Source organism: Salmo salar, chromosome ssa02, assembly GCF_905237065.1.
Source record: "Salmo salar chromosome ssa02, Ssal_v3.1, whole genome shotgun sequence".
NCBI classification, from domain to species: domain Eukaryota; kingdom Metazoa; phylum Chordata; class Actinopteri; order Salmoniformes; family Salmonidae; genus Salmo; species Salmo salar.
The window spans coordinates 59,260,803-59,275,138 of NC_059443.1; the positions used below are offsets into that span (position 1 = coordinate 59,260,803).

The 14,336-nt window shown below is 41.4% G+C and overlaps 1 protein-coding gene across 4 annotated transcripts in view; it reads left to right on the plus strand.

Annotated features, from left to right (window-relative positions):
* LOC106586852 (VPS10 domain-containing receptor SorCS1) overlaps nucleotides 1-14,336 on the plus strand; it is a 165,880-nt gene that overhangs the window by 108,388 nt on the left and 43,156 nt on the right. For all 4 annotated transcript variants that reach the window (XR_001324265.2, XR_006761805.1, XR_006761806.1 and 1 more), the window contains exons 4-7: nucleotides 2,259-2,417; nucleotides 10,624-10,697; nucleotides 13,002-13,066; nucleotides 14,002-14,120. Coding sequence is in view for 1 of the 4 variants with exons in the window: in XM_014174576.2 (XP_014030051.1) it covers nucleotides 2,259-2,417; nucleotides 10,624-10,697; nucleotides 13,002-13,066; nucleotides 14,002-14,120 (417 nt within the window). In the remaining 3 variants the exon portion in view is untranslated. The remainder of the gene's footprint in view (nucleotides 1-2,258; nucleotides 2,418-10,623; nucleotides 10,698-13,001; nucleotides 13,067-14,001; nucleotides 14,121-14,336) is intronic.

Sequence of the window (14,336 nt, forward strand, 5' to 3'; positions counted from 1 at the left end):
CTGAAATTGTGGGCACTACTGGGATGGATGAGTTAGGATAATATGTGCCAATCAGTTCATGGTTTTATTAACACACAGACACACACACACACACACACACACACACACTCTACTTCCTTCCCACTGTGCTATTGATAAGGGGTTATGTAAGTGTTCAGGATGACTGATTCAATTACATTTGCTGCTGATTATATCTTTTGATATATGTTTTTTTTTCTCATTTGGCACAATCACAGGGGAAAAAAATGGTGAACCTCCAAGAAAAGAACAAAGCTTGTGGGAAATTAAAGCTTTCAAAGCCTGACTGAACAGAGCGCAGGAGAAAGAGAGAGGGGGAGAGCAATCTGAATGCGTTACCCATACACACTCAGTACAAGATAGGCAAAAGGTGTTTTAAAAGACTGTCTGTACAGCAATAATTAGGATCTAGCAGAGCGGAACACAGGTTTATAATTGAGATATCTAACAAGCGGGAGATGACAGTGAGTCTACAGACGCCAATTTAGAACCACAAATTACTGACATTATATCTGTTATTAAATGTAGACTTTATAATCAAATCATATAATCGAATAATTATTTTATTTTTTCAATCATGCAACTTAAAACTCTCAAGCTTCCTATCACATGGATTCAGTGGCGGTCGGTGACGTTTAAGATGAGGGAGGATGGGCATGGCCTTATTTCTGTTACCAGCTCAATGTAAAATCGATAGGTTTAGGTTACTACATGAAACTCGAATTTTCCCTATTCCTATCATGAGGTTGCTACAATCTAACCTATGAATGAAAGTTTACAGCTAATATGCAAAGGTCGAGAGGACAATTGGAGTAATCAAGGTGACAGACAGTGACACATTCAATACTTTGCACACTCTTGGCTGTATCTAGTTGATCTAGGGTGTAATCATTAGTCCAACAGTTGCAAACAAGAGTTTCTGTTTGACAAATTCAGGTATGTTTATCCCTGTTTCGTTACATTTCCTTCCATTTAAGAAATGTTTTTCAACAAAATCGGCGGAATGAATGCACCCTAATCACACACAAACACAGTTCACTTTCATAGCAGCCACATACAAACAGCATGATCATTTTGCTCATTGTATAATTCCTTCTCGCATCTACACGCTCTCCTCCGCTCACATTTTCCCTTCGCTTGTGGACTTCAGTACACAACACATTAGCTGTCTGTGACCAGGTGAAAAAACCTTTCTAAGCCAAACCTTCATATCGTAACCGCTAACCGCGACACACGTGCTACATCATTGTCACCATATTAGCTAACGTCATAGTCAACTAGAACTAGAACTAACACATTAGTAAACCCGCTACAATCATGCAGTACAGTGTACAGTCAGCAAGCAGTTTAGCAGTTACACTGATGGGGCCTGGTAACAATACATTAATTAAACCAAAAGCTTACCTTGACTTGGAAGAGTTCCAGTGTTGGATAGCCATAGCCAGCAAGCTAACATAGCATCCCTCTCTGTTTGAGCTGGGTATTTGAGTAGGCTAAACTAGCTAGCTAAGTGAAAGTGAAAAAAAATACAAGAAAAAAAGCTCTCCCTCTCTTGCTTCTTCATTTTTAACGAAATGTATTTGTTAAACTGTTCAACTATTGGCTTTCTCTTTCATTGAGTCTACTACTCACCACATTTTGTGCACTGCCGTGCTAGCTAGCTGTAGCTTATGCTTTCAGTACTAGATTCATTCTCTGATCCTTTGATTGATTGGGTGGACAACATGTCGGTTCATGCTGCAAGAGCTCTGATAGGTTGGCGGACGTCCTCCGGAAGTTGTCACAATTACTGTGTAAGTCTATGGAAGGGGGTGATTTTGTATTGAAGTCTTTGTACCCAGAGGAGGATGGAAACTAGCTGTCCACCGAGTACACCATGGTGCTACCCTACAGAGTGCTGTTGAGGCTGCTGTAGATCTTCATTGCAAAACAGTGTGTTTTAATACATTATTTGGTGACGTGAATACATTTTGTATAATTTTATCTAAAAAGGATAACTGCTTTAATGTTTCACTATTTTTTATGATATTTACTGAGTAGGATGGTCCTCCCCTTTCTCCTCTGAGGAGCCTTCACTGCATGGATTACCAAAATATATACCATTTAAATTGGAGTTATCTTTATCCAACACTGATTCAAACCAAGCCTCACTCCCAAGCCAACTATAATATCTCCCAGTCTTCCAGGACCAGCTCCCTCCATGGCTAGCTCTGATTCTATTTCTGTCTTCTCTCATTCAGATCATGCTTCTGACTGACCTGGAGGTGGAAAGCAGCCTGTTGATCAGCTCCGATGAGGGAGCCACCTATCAGAAGTACCGCCTCAGCTTCTACATCCTCAGCCTGCTCTTCCACCCCGAGCAGGAGGACTGGATCCTTGCCTACAGCCATGACCAGAAGGTAAGAGGAGAGGGAGGAGAGAGAACTGACTGACACACGCGACCACACACACACACACACACACACACACACACACACACACACACACACACACACACACACACAGAGATCACTTAACTACTGTATCTGGTAGCTAGCTATAGTCTCTTTTTGTCATCAGAGGCTTTCTGTCTTTCGTCGGTTTTGCCCTCTGTCAGACATCAAAACAAGACGAGCTGTTATGAATGAATGATTCTTTTTTGTTGTTGTTTCGTGTCAAATCGCCAATTGGCAACCCATCCCTGATGGGATTAATTGACACAAACAAACATTACAATAATTCACTATGGTAATTAAATGATAATTCTTCTGAGTCAGGCGGTGGGGTGAGGGATGAGGTGGCATCAGTTGGGGACTAGTTACTCTGCAGTTGAGTGAGTCACGTTACCATGGCGAGAGAGAGAGAGACTTGATTAGCATATCTTGTGGATTGTCAGTGGATTTAAACGTATGATAGCCCTCAACTAAGAAAGTGAGTGGGTTTTTAAGCTATGAGGGTTGATGATTGTTGATTCTATTTAATATATTGGAGTTTAGACGAGTGGCAAAGTCAATTGTTCATTACTTACTCAACGATTTGCTTTATTTTAATACATTGAGTTTCTGTGGCTGAGACTAGAGCCATATACTCTATACCCCATATACTCCATATATAGTGTCATATACTCAATCTACTACATATTGCTGTATATGGAGCCATACTCCATATATAGTGCTATACTGTACACTCAATATTCTACATATATTCCATATATAGTGCCATACACTCAATATACTCCATAGAGTCCTACTCCATATGTGTCTCAGGTGGCCCTACATGAGGATTTTCTGGTGCAGTTTGGGGACTTTAGAGGACGAATCCCTAAGTCCCTTAAGCTCCTCATCCGTTAAATGTAGGCCCGGCAATCCTTCCAATAACTTCAGGAGAAAGCAAAACCAACAGAGGTGAATCCAGATAAACAGTCATATGCACCTTAACAAAGGTTAAATGTGTATTATATACCCTCAGACCGAGGGTTTGACTAATTCCTTTTCTCCATGACTCAGGGATTTGATATCCCCTACAGTATTTTCGGAAAATGCATCAAAGGTATAAAAAAATGTGGCGATGAATCATCAAGATTCTAGTCCAAGGGAATGAAGCGTTGCCGTTTTAAGAATATATGAGACGCTGTCTGATGATGGTAATTACTGATGAACTACTGAGGCAGGAGATGGTAATATGTAAAATATATATTCCAGACCTGCGATTTATAGCAATTTTGAGAATGACCATTACCATTAATAAATGCCTTGCTTGCAGCCAGAGCAATTTGGGCCTAATGTTTTACATCTGATAAATAATGAATGTTTCTCTTTTCTTTCCTGAGGAGGTACTTAGTGTAACTTGGGAGATGTTTGGCTGTAGTTATAAGATACACCTGGCCATGCATATACTGTACACTGAGTGTACAAAACATTAAGAACAGCTTCCTGATGTTGAGTTGAACCAACCCCCAGGGATGCTGGCCCATGTTGACTCCAATGTTTCCCACAGTTGTGTCAAGTTGGCTGGATGTCCTTTGAGCATGAAAAACCCAGCAGTGTTGCCTTTCTTGACACAAACTGGTGTGCCTGGCACCTACAACGATACCCCCTTCATAGGCACTTAAATCTTTTGTCTTGCCCATTCACCCTCTGAATGGCACACATACAAAATCCATGTCTAAATTGTCTCATAGCTTAAAAATCCTTTGTTTACTTGTCTCCTCCACTTCATCTACACTGATTGAAGTGGATTTAACAAGTGATATAAATAAGGGATCATAGCTGTCAACTGGATTCACCTGGTAAGTGTATGTCATGGAAAGAGCAGGTGTTCATAATGTTTCGTACACTTAGTGTATACAGCATACAGGTTTAATATATGTGCGTACCTCTCATTCTCTCTCTCAATCTTTCCCTCTCTCTCTTCCTCCTTTTCTCTCAATCTCAATTGCTCACTCTCCTTACCTACCCCCCTCTCTACTTACCTGACTACCCAGACTCATTGCTCCAGCTAAATGCTACGCCACGCCCACGAGCGTTATTTTATTCTCCGCAATGAGTCTGAATCTGAATACCTCCCTGACGATTTATTGAATGCAAACAAATTCTATCCATTTTGATTGGTCCCAGAAACCGATGGGTTGGGCCAGAGCCAGAACACACGTGGGTAAAGCAGTGGGTTTGAAAACTGGCTTTGATAACCTGATTGGTTAGAAATGATCCAATCACTGATGACTTTGTTTTGTATAACACCCCTCATTTTGACATCACGACAAATAGCTTCAGTGATGGCAGTCTCAGACGAGCAGCGGAAGGATTCAGTTTGAGTCGTCAGGCAACCCCTCTACCTCCCTCCCTCCCTTCCTTCCTTCCTCACTCCCTCTCCCTCTCTCCTGCTCCTGTCTTTCCCCTTTCCTTCATTTTTCTTGCAGTGGTCCCTTAGAGCTATTCCTCCTCATTATTTGCATGTCTTAGATTGAGGAACTTCTAGAAAACACACACACACACACACACACACACACACACACACACACACACACACACACACACACACACACACACACACACACACACACACACACACACACACACACACACACACACACACACACACACACACACAGAGAGAGAGAGATTACTTATCTACTGTATCTGGTGGCTAGCTACGGTCTCTTTTGTCATCTGAGGCATTCTGTCTTCTGTCGGTTTTGCCCTCTGTCAGACATCAAAACAAGGTGAGCTGTTATGAGTCAGGTGGAGGGTGAGAGTGAGGGGTGAGGCAGCATCAGGGGACAATTTTTTCTGCCGGTGAGTGAGTGGCGTGACCATGGAGAGAGGCTATTGTCTGACTCATTACTCACATTCAGATATGACAAAGAGAGGAGGGAGGAGGGGGAGAGAGGGAGAAGGAGGGAGAGAGAGTGATTAGACGAGTTAGAAACTCGATTGGTGTCGGTGGATGTAACCTGAAAGTAGTCCTGAAGGTAGCCATGAACTTTCCTGAAAGCGAGTAGCATTCACACGAAGTGGGTTGATGATTGTTGACATAACGACACTAGACTGTGTAATATGTTTAAGTTCAACTGAGTGGCAAAGTCAAGTAGTCATAACTTACTCAAACTGATTTGCTCATACTTGAATAAATTCAGTTCTTGTGACTGAAACCAGAGCCATATACTCCATATACAGTGCATTCAGAATGTATTCAGACTCCTTGACTTCTTCAACATTTTGTTACGTTACAGCCTTATTCTAAAATGGATTAAATAGTTATTTTTCCTCATCAATCTACACACAATACTCCATAATGACAAAGCAAAAACAGGTTTTTGGAAATTTTTGCAAATGTATTAAAAACCAACAACTGAAATATCACATTTACATAAGTATTCAGACCCTTTACTCAGTACTTTGTTGAAACACCTTTGGCAGCGATTACAGCCTTGATTCTTCTTGGGCATGACGCTACACGCTTGGCACACCTGTATTTGGGGAGTTTTTCCCATTTTTCTCTGTAGAATCTCTCAAACTCTGTCAGGTTGGATTTGAAGTGTTGCTGCATATCTATTTTCAGGTCCAGAGATGTTTTATTGGGTTCAAGTCCGGGCTCTGGCTAGGCCACTCAAGGACATTCAGAGACTTTCCCGAAGCCACTCCTGCGTTGTCTTGGCTGTGTGCTTCGGGTCGTTGTCCTGTTGGAAGGTGAACCTTCGCCCCAGTCTGTGGTCCTGAGCGCTCTGGAGCAGGTTTTCATCAACGATCTCTCTGTACTTTGCTCCGTTCATCTTTCCCTCAAGCTTGACTAGTTTCCCAGTCCCTCTACGGTGAAGCATGTTGGTTGCAGCATCATGCTGTCAGGATGTTTTTCATCTTTGTCATTATGGGGTATTGTGTGTAGATTGATTGAGGGGAAAAAATAATTTTATCCATTTTAGAATAAGGCTGTAACGTAACAACATTTTGAAAAAGGGAAACGGTCTGAATACTTTCCAAATGCACTGTATAGTGCCATACACTCAACATACTTCATATATTTCATAGAGTCCTATAGATGGTCCTACATGAGGACTTTCTTTTGCAGTATGTGGACTTTTGAGGACCAATACCTAAGTCCCTTAAAAGGAAACTTCACAATTTTTCAACTACATGAACATCACTTCCAGCACAACCCCAACATCAACATATGTGACAATTGTTTATTTCTATGTTTGGTAGTAAAAATAGATAGAGGAAGATATGTGTTTCCAATGACATCATCATTGTGCATCGTGTGATTTTGACCAATTGTGCGTAGGCATTGCCAACTAATTGCCTACTAATTCTCTACTAATTGGTTGATGATGTCCTTGGAAAGACTCATCTTTCTCTGTTGTTTTTACTACAAAACATAGAAATGGGCCATTTTCACATATGTTAATGTTGGGGTGATGCTGGAGATGATGAATATGAAGTAGATTTCCCTTTAAGCTCCTCAATGTAGGCCCGACATTCCTTCCAATAACTTTAGGAGAAAGCAAAACCAACAGAGGTGAACCCCGATAAACAGTTATAATCAAATCAAATCAAATCAAATCAAATCAAATTTATTTTTATATAGCCCTTCGTACATCAGCTGATATTCTCAAAGTGCTGTACAGAAACCCAGCCTAAAACCCCAAACAGCAAGCAAAGCATGTGAAAGAAGCACGGTGGCTAGGAAAAACTCCCTAGGAAAAACTCCCTAGAAAGGCCAAAAACCTAGGAAGAAACCTAGAGAGGAACCAGGCTATGAGGGGTGGCCAGTCCTCTTCTGGCTGTGCAGGGTGGATATTAAAACAGAACATGGTCAAAATGTTAAAATGTTAAAATGTTCATAAATGACCAGCATGGTCAAATAATAATAATCATAGTAGTTGTCGAGGGTGCAACAAGCACGCCCGGTGAACAGGTCAGGGTTCCATAGCCGCAGGCAGAACAGTTGAAACTGGAGCAGCAGCACGGCCAGGTGGACTGGGGACAGCAAGGAGTCATCATACCAGGTAGTCCTGAGGCATGGTCCTAGGGCTCAGGTCCTCCGAGAGAAAGACAGAAAGAGAGAAAGAGAGAATTAGAGAGAGCATATTTAAATACACACAGGACACCGGATAAGACAAGAGAAATACTCCAGATGTAACAGACTGACCCTAGCCCCCCGACACATAAACTACTGCAGCATAAATACTGGAGGCTGAGACAGGAGGGATCAGAAGCACCTTAACAAAGGTTAAACATGTATTATATACCTTTAGACCGAGGGTTTGACTAATTCCTTTTCTCCATGACTCAGGGATTTTATATCCCCATTTAAGCTCAATGAATCAGACAAACATATAAACATTGTGCTTATAATTAATTGATATTGGAGTCTAAGGGAATGAAGTGCATATCTTTATCGAATAAATGGTTATGGAATGGTTAATGAATAAATAATCATCTAATACATGAGACACTGTCTTGTGATGGTAATTGTCTGTGAATTACTGAGGCAAGAGAGAAGGTAATTATGCCAAAGATATATTCCAGACCTGCGATATATAGCCATTTTGAGAATGACCATTACCATGAATAAAATGCCTTGCTTGCAGCCAGAGCCATTTGGGCCTAGTGTTTCACATCTGATAAATAATAATAATAATTTTTCAAGAGGAGATACTTATTGTACTTCAGGAGGTTTTCGGCTGTTGTTATAGGATGCACCTGGCCATGTGTATATATATGCTAGGCTCTCACTTCTTTCTTGACTTTTCTCTTTCTCTCTCTCTCTCTCTGCCTTTCTCTCTCTCTCTCTCTCTCTCTCTCTGTCTATTTTAATCTCACTATCTCTCCTTCTCTCTCTAAATCTCAATCTCTCACTCTCCCCTCGTCTCCCTCTATCTCCTGCTTCTGCTCCCGTCTTTCCCATTCTATTTATTTACTCCCTTGGAGCTATTCGTCCTTCCTCCTTGGCATTTCCTAGATTGGAGAACTGGCTCTCTAGCCAGTACTTATTTCAGTGTACAAATCCCTCTCACTCTCCCTCCTCTCCAACTTGCCTGACTAAGTGCTAACACTGTATGTGTCTCAAATGGCACCCTATTCCCTATATGATGCACTACTTTTGACCAGATCCGTAAGGGCCCTGGTTAAAATTAGTGCACTAACCTAGGGAATAGGGTGCAATTTGAGACACAACCTCAGTGTGGGGGTTAGCTAATTAGTCAGAGTGATTTCCTGCCTCTCTACCCCTTCTTCTTGCATCTGTTTAATTCAACTCTGTTCCTTATGAAAGTCATAGCTCAGCTCAAATAGCATTTTCACATTTTCCATTGCCATGTATTGACATAGAAATATATTGACCATGTTCTGTGGCCAGAATAGCATATGATCATAGGCAGATATTGTATAAGGCACAAATGGTATGGAAGGAACCGACTGTATAGTACATGCAGTACAGTACTGTACATACATAGTAGTAACGTGTTCAACCTGACCTGATCTAATGTTATGACATGGTTATGGAATGTTTAATGATGTTACAAATGGTATTAGTATGTGTTGTGGACTGAAGACCTTAATGGTTGGCCTTCACTGGTGTTCTTTGAAGACCATTGTGTAAAGACCTTGTTAAAGACCTTATGTAATGGACCATCATTTCACTACAGTTCAAATGCCTGCAATTCAGCTTAGTTTTAATGGTGGTTCGGATTAGTTTAATTAAACATGATTATCAATTGAATAACAACAACTGTCAAGGGGATTATTTGAATGAAAATGTGCTGATATTGAGGTCTGTTAACTGAGGCCTTGACTTCACCCTTCAGGAAAGAGTAAATAAATACAATTTAAAAAATAAACAAATATAAACAAACAGTATCACCATTCAGTTGGCCGTTAATAAATGACTGTTTACATGTTATGCTTGATTGCTCACGTTTAAAATGGAAAAAGTCCACAAACTAAAACAATTAAATAAAGTCTCATGCCTCGTTGACTTCTCTGCTGTAATCAGTAAACTAATACATAATTTGGCTTAGCTGTCGGAGGTGTTTTTGTAAAAAAAAGAAAGTAACACATCCAAACTTTCACAACTTTACCATTCTCACTTGTTTTGCACCTCATTGGCTGGACAGAAGTAAACAAATTAAGCTAAAAAAATACCAAACAAAATAAATCCCAATATTGACATTATTCATGAATAGTTCACAGTAACCAGTTAGTAAGAAAAAATACTGACTCCAAAATAAATAATGAAAAAAGAAGCAACCAAAAGGCATTTATTCCATGCTTATTCAGGATATTCAGTTGTACCATGCTTCCTTCCCCAAATAAGCTTTCCTGTTTCTTGAAAGAATCCCCCCTCGGCTCAAACCATCTACCGATTGAGATTGCGATATCTGTGTGTGTGTGTGTGTGTGCGTGTGTGTGTGTGTGTGTGTGTGCCCGTGTGTGCGAACCATCTCTGTGTAGCAGCTCTCAGTAGAGATTGGGATATCTCAGCAACCTACCGAAGTGCTGACTTGCGAAACAATGTTCACATTGAGACCACCGGTTGCGCCGCGGCTCCCCTGCTAGGCCCCCCGCCACACACACACACACACACATCAGCCCCCCCCCCCCCTCCCCCCCGCTGATCTCTAGCCTTGTTAGGAGTATGTAGCCATATCTCCAGTACAATGACACCCTCACCATACACAATCCCTTTTACAGCTTCATATTTAACCTGGGAATGTGTGTGGGGTTTTCACATGGAAAGAATGTGTGGAGAATTGACAGATTGTGTCCTCAGCTTCAGCCCTGTTCTGGTGATTCTTCTGAGGCACATTTTTGTTGCTCTCTTGTGCCATGTAGGTAACATAGCTTCTCAAGAATGTAAATGAACTTGAGAGCAATTTTTCCTACGGAAGTAGAAGTAATTGCATGATTGCATTACTTGTGAAGTGAACAGGACTAATTATATAACGAGTTATGCTCATATTGTATCACATTGACTGTAATGGGAAAATGCTAAACTATTTGAATTAAAGTAAATTATATCTGGACTGTCATTTAGGGTTTGTGTTGAATGATTATTTTACAGTATTCATTTACTCTGTCTTGTCTAACTGAATACAGTATGTAATGCCCATCGGCTTTCTCCCCACAGCTGTACAGCTCGGTGGAGTTTGGAAGGAGGTGGCAACTTGTCCATGAGAGGGTGGCCCCCAATCGATTCTACTGGTAAGCACAGCAACCTATAACCTTCTTCCTGTCTTCCCTAATGTCAAGACTAACTATACATTGAAATCATTTTTGGTCTTTCCACATTTTTAACGGAAGGAGATATGCCAGAGTGAATCCTCTTCTTTGCATTACATTATTGATGTGTGTGCACCTGTGCTTTCTCAACATGAGATAGCAAGGTACTGGCACTCCAAAGAGGTTCAGACTTCTAACGAATGCAGCGGCCCATTAGGGCATGTTAGTGAATTCACTGCACTGAATGGTTCAGCATTTGAAATGCAGCTAACGATGTAGTCTTCATTTGGTTGAGCGTGGCTAGTGGACACGGGAATGTGAACAGACCGAGTTGTCAACACATGAGTGGGATTTTGGATGAGTTTTGTGATTTCAGTCGGACCTGTTGGAGCTCTGGAGGGTCCTGTTCAATGTTATTCTAAAGCAAGGTTATATACAAGGTTTTGGAGTTACGTTTGGAATGTTAGTTTGAGGGAGTTAAATGGATTTGGATATGCATGAAATACCTTGTACAATTAATGCTACGAATATATATTTATTCTTCTTTTTTATGAACTTCTCCATCATGGGATACAGCAGTCCTTGATAATACTTGATAATAAGAGCATTGTAGTTTGATTTGATCTTCTGTTTGAACCATATAGCCTTAGGTCTTTGAAAGCATGACCTTACTTGACTGTCAGTCAAATCCACCCCATGAGAATGCTCTTGTCTTCTATCTATATTCTGCTGGGATTTGATCTTCCTTCTACTGTTTCATTTCTTGTTATCTTCCTCTGTTCTTCATCTGTTCTACTTCGTAGCTGGTCCCACATCTGCCAGACATGAACTGTCAAATCCAGTCATTTTTAAACACAACTGGCTTAAATCGGATGTATAAAAAAAAAGCTTTTGTTGAGTAAATTCGTGAGAAACTGTCAGTGGTAACAAGCTAGGCAGTTCTGGGAAGAGGATGCCTAGAGGGTTTGCTTCTGCACTCCTTGAGTGAGTGAGATTTATTTTTAGGACTGTGTGAACCCTGTTAATAAGGTTTTGGGAAACTTCCTTTCTGAATCGGACCATTGTAGTTGAAAAGAAAAGGCACAGTCGTGAGCAGGTTAACGTGTTTTGTCATGAATCTTGTTCTGGAGCCAGCTTTGCAGAGTGGTCGCTAGCACAGCCACAAATTCATAAAATCTGATTTTCAACCTAACCCTAATCTTAATCACGCTGCTAACCCTGATGCCAAACCCTAACATTAAATTAGACCAAAGAGCTAATACATTTTTACAATATAGCCAATTTTGACTTTGCAGCTGGCCCATCAAGCTAAAATCGCTTAGTTCTGACTTGAGGACAGGACTCGTCCCAAAAAACGTCAACCTGCCAGTCGTGAGCAGATTTTCATCTAGAATCTGTATCACATCTATAGATCACATCCTCTCTGGGTTTTTTATGTGAGGCAAGAGCTCCATCTCATGAAAATCCTTCTAATCATTTTTACCTATTTAAACCACTAGTCTCAAGGGAGACAACATCACAGCTAATCACATGTCAAATCATTATTACTGCCCCTTATATCTTCCCACATTGTAGATGTAGATTCAAACTCACCACTAGTACAGTCTATGAGAATTGAAATAGGTGAGCTTAAAGAATGGTTGTTCACCCTTAGTTTTTAAACTTAAGAGAGAATGAGGGAGAAAGGTAAATAGGTCAGTCTCCAGAGATTATGCGTTTTATCTAGGAAATCACCAATACTGCCAAAAAGTGCCATAATTAAGACCAGGGGGTGGGCTCTGTGCGTGATCTCATCTCCCTTTGTGTGCTGTCCTCTTTGCTCTATGAAGATATCCCTCTGATTTCCTTTTAGTAAATATTTCAGGCCTGTAATGATTTTGTGCAGCTGCACCGTGTCTGCGGGCGTTCTGAGCAAGCAAATCAATTACTTTCCCTCTTGCTAATTTCAGGATGTGTTCCCCATCAATCTGTCAGGAAAGTAAGGGCAGTTTGGTACGGTTTGGCCTTCAACACGGTAACATCACACGTAACACCTGAGGTAGTTTTCCTTTTTACCTCAATGAACAACCTTTTGAGGTGTTCCTCAGGGTTATAGCCTGGGGCCCTTGAATTTTCTGGCAATCGTCATTCTGGTTGTCATTTCCCTCAGTGTTCTGAATTTATCTGACAAGCAATCTCAGGGATAAGAAGGTAAGTATAAGCTCGGTAGCATCAGTGAAATCCTTCTTTCCTTCCTTGCTAAAGAATAGTGATGTACCTGAAAGAAATGTGTCTTCTCCCCCGCAGGTCAAAAACGGGTTTAGACAAAGAACCGGGCTTAATTCACCTGGAAACCATCATCTCTGAAGGACGTGAGTAATTAAATTTTCAGAGTTCCTGCTCTGTTCCTCAATTTTCCAGTGTCTCTACTGTACCATGAGCCTTGAACTAAAGTGGAAAGGGATTGAGAGGGTATGTAGGGCTACGGGCCACACGGTTGAAGGCGTGGGGGACGCACAATGACGATTGAGAAAAGTAATGCATATATTAGAATGCCTTTTAAACCAGAGTGATCCCGATACTCGACATTCTGAATGTCAATGGAATGGATGGAAACATAATGGCCACCTGTCCGTGTTTTGGCACGGACAGAATTCATTTGAATGGATCTACCTGATACAGTGACGCAATACGCATGATACAATACCAATTCACAATTTCTGTTTTACTACTCTGTCATGAACATATTATATTTACCATGTATCCTAACGTCAAAAGGTTGAGACAGATATGGAGGTAACACATGACATACACACCTCATAGTTAATCTACGCCATTGTACTGGGGATGCATCTCTCAAAACTTAAGGGGTATTCTTCCCGGCCCTCAACTAACTCAGTAGTCAAAAATAGAAGCTCCCCTCTAATCCCTGACAGAAAGCAAACAACCACCCTTTTGGCCGGGGTCATCCCCAGTTAGCAGCCGCCACAGATACAGACACCCTTGTGACAGCGCAAGCTTTGCCCCAGTATGGCCATCACCATTGATCACGCGGCTCGCCTAACACACAGGGACAGCCAGTCCCACACCTCTCTCCCCACCTCACACCGCGATTGAGGGGAAAGAAAGCAATTGGCCTCCTTGGTCCACCCTCCACTTTCCCCTCGCTTTTCACTCACCACTTTATTGACGCAATTAATGTGAGACACCTGATGGAAGGCTAGCTCGCTGTGAAGGCTGCCTGTCCCCCATTGGCTAATATGATCATTGGTTCAATGGCTGCGGTTTCTTCTCTCCGTGTGTGCAGAGGCGCTGTACGTCACCTGCAAGCTGCAGAACTGCACCGAGGCCAATAAGGGCAAGCCGTTTCCTGGCTACATTGACCCCAATTCCCTTGTGGTGCAAGACGAGTATGTTTTTGTCCAGGTAGGTAATTGCCCATATCTGACGTGAACCGGAAGTTAGAAGGACATGAACCAGAACAGAGCTGTGTATGTGTGTGTAAGAGAACATGTAATAGGATTATCAGAAATGTTGAGATCATATCAGTATGTATATTGCGTGAATATGATATTGGGATTGATGTGTTATACTGCTTGAATGTGAACGAACAATGGTATGTGTGTGAGAGAGAACATGCTA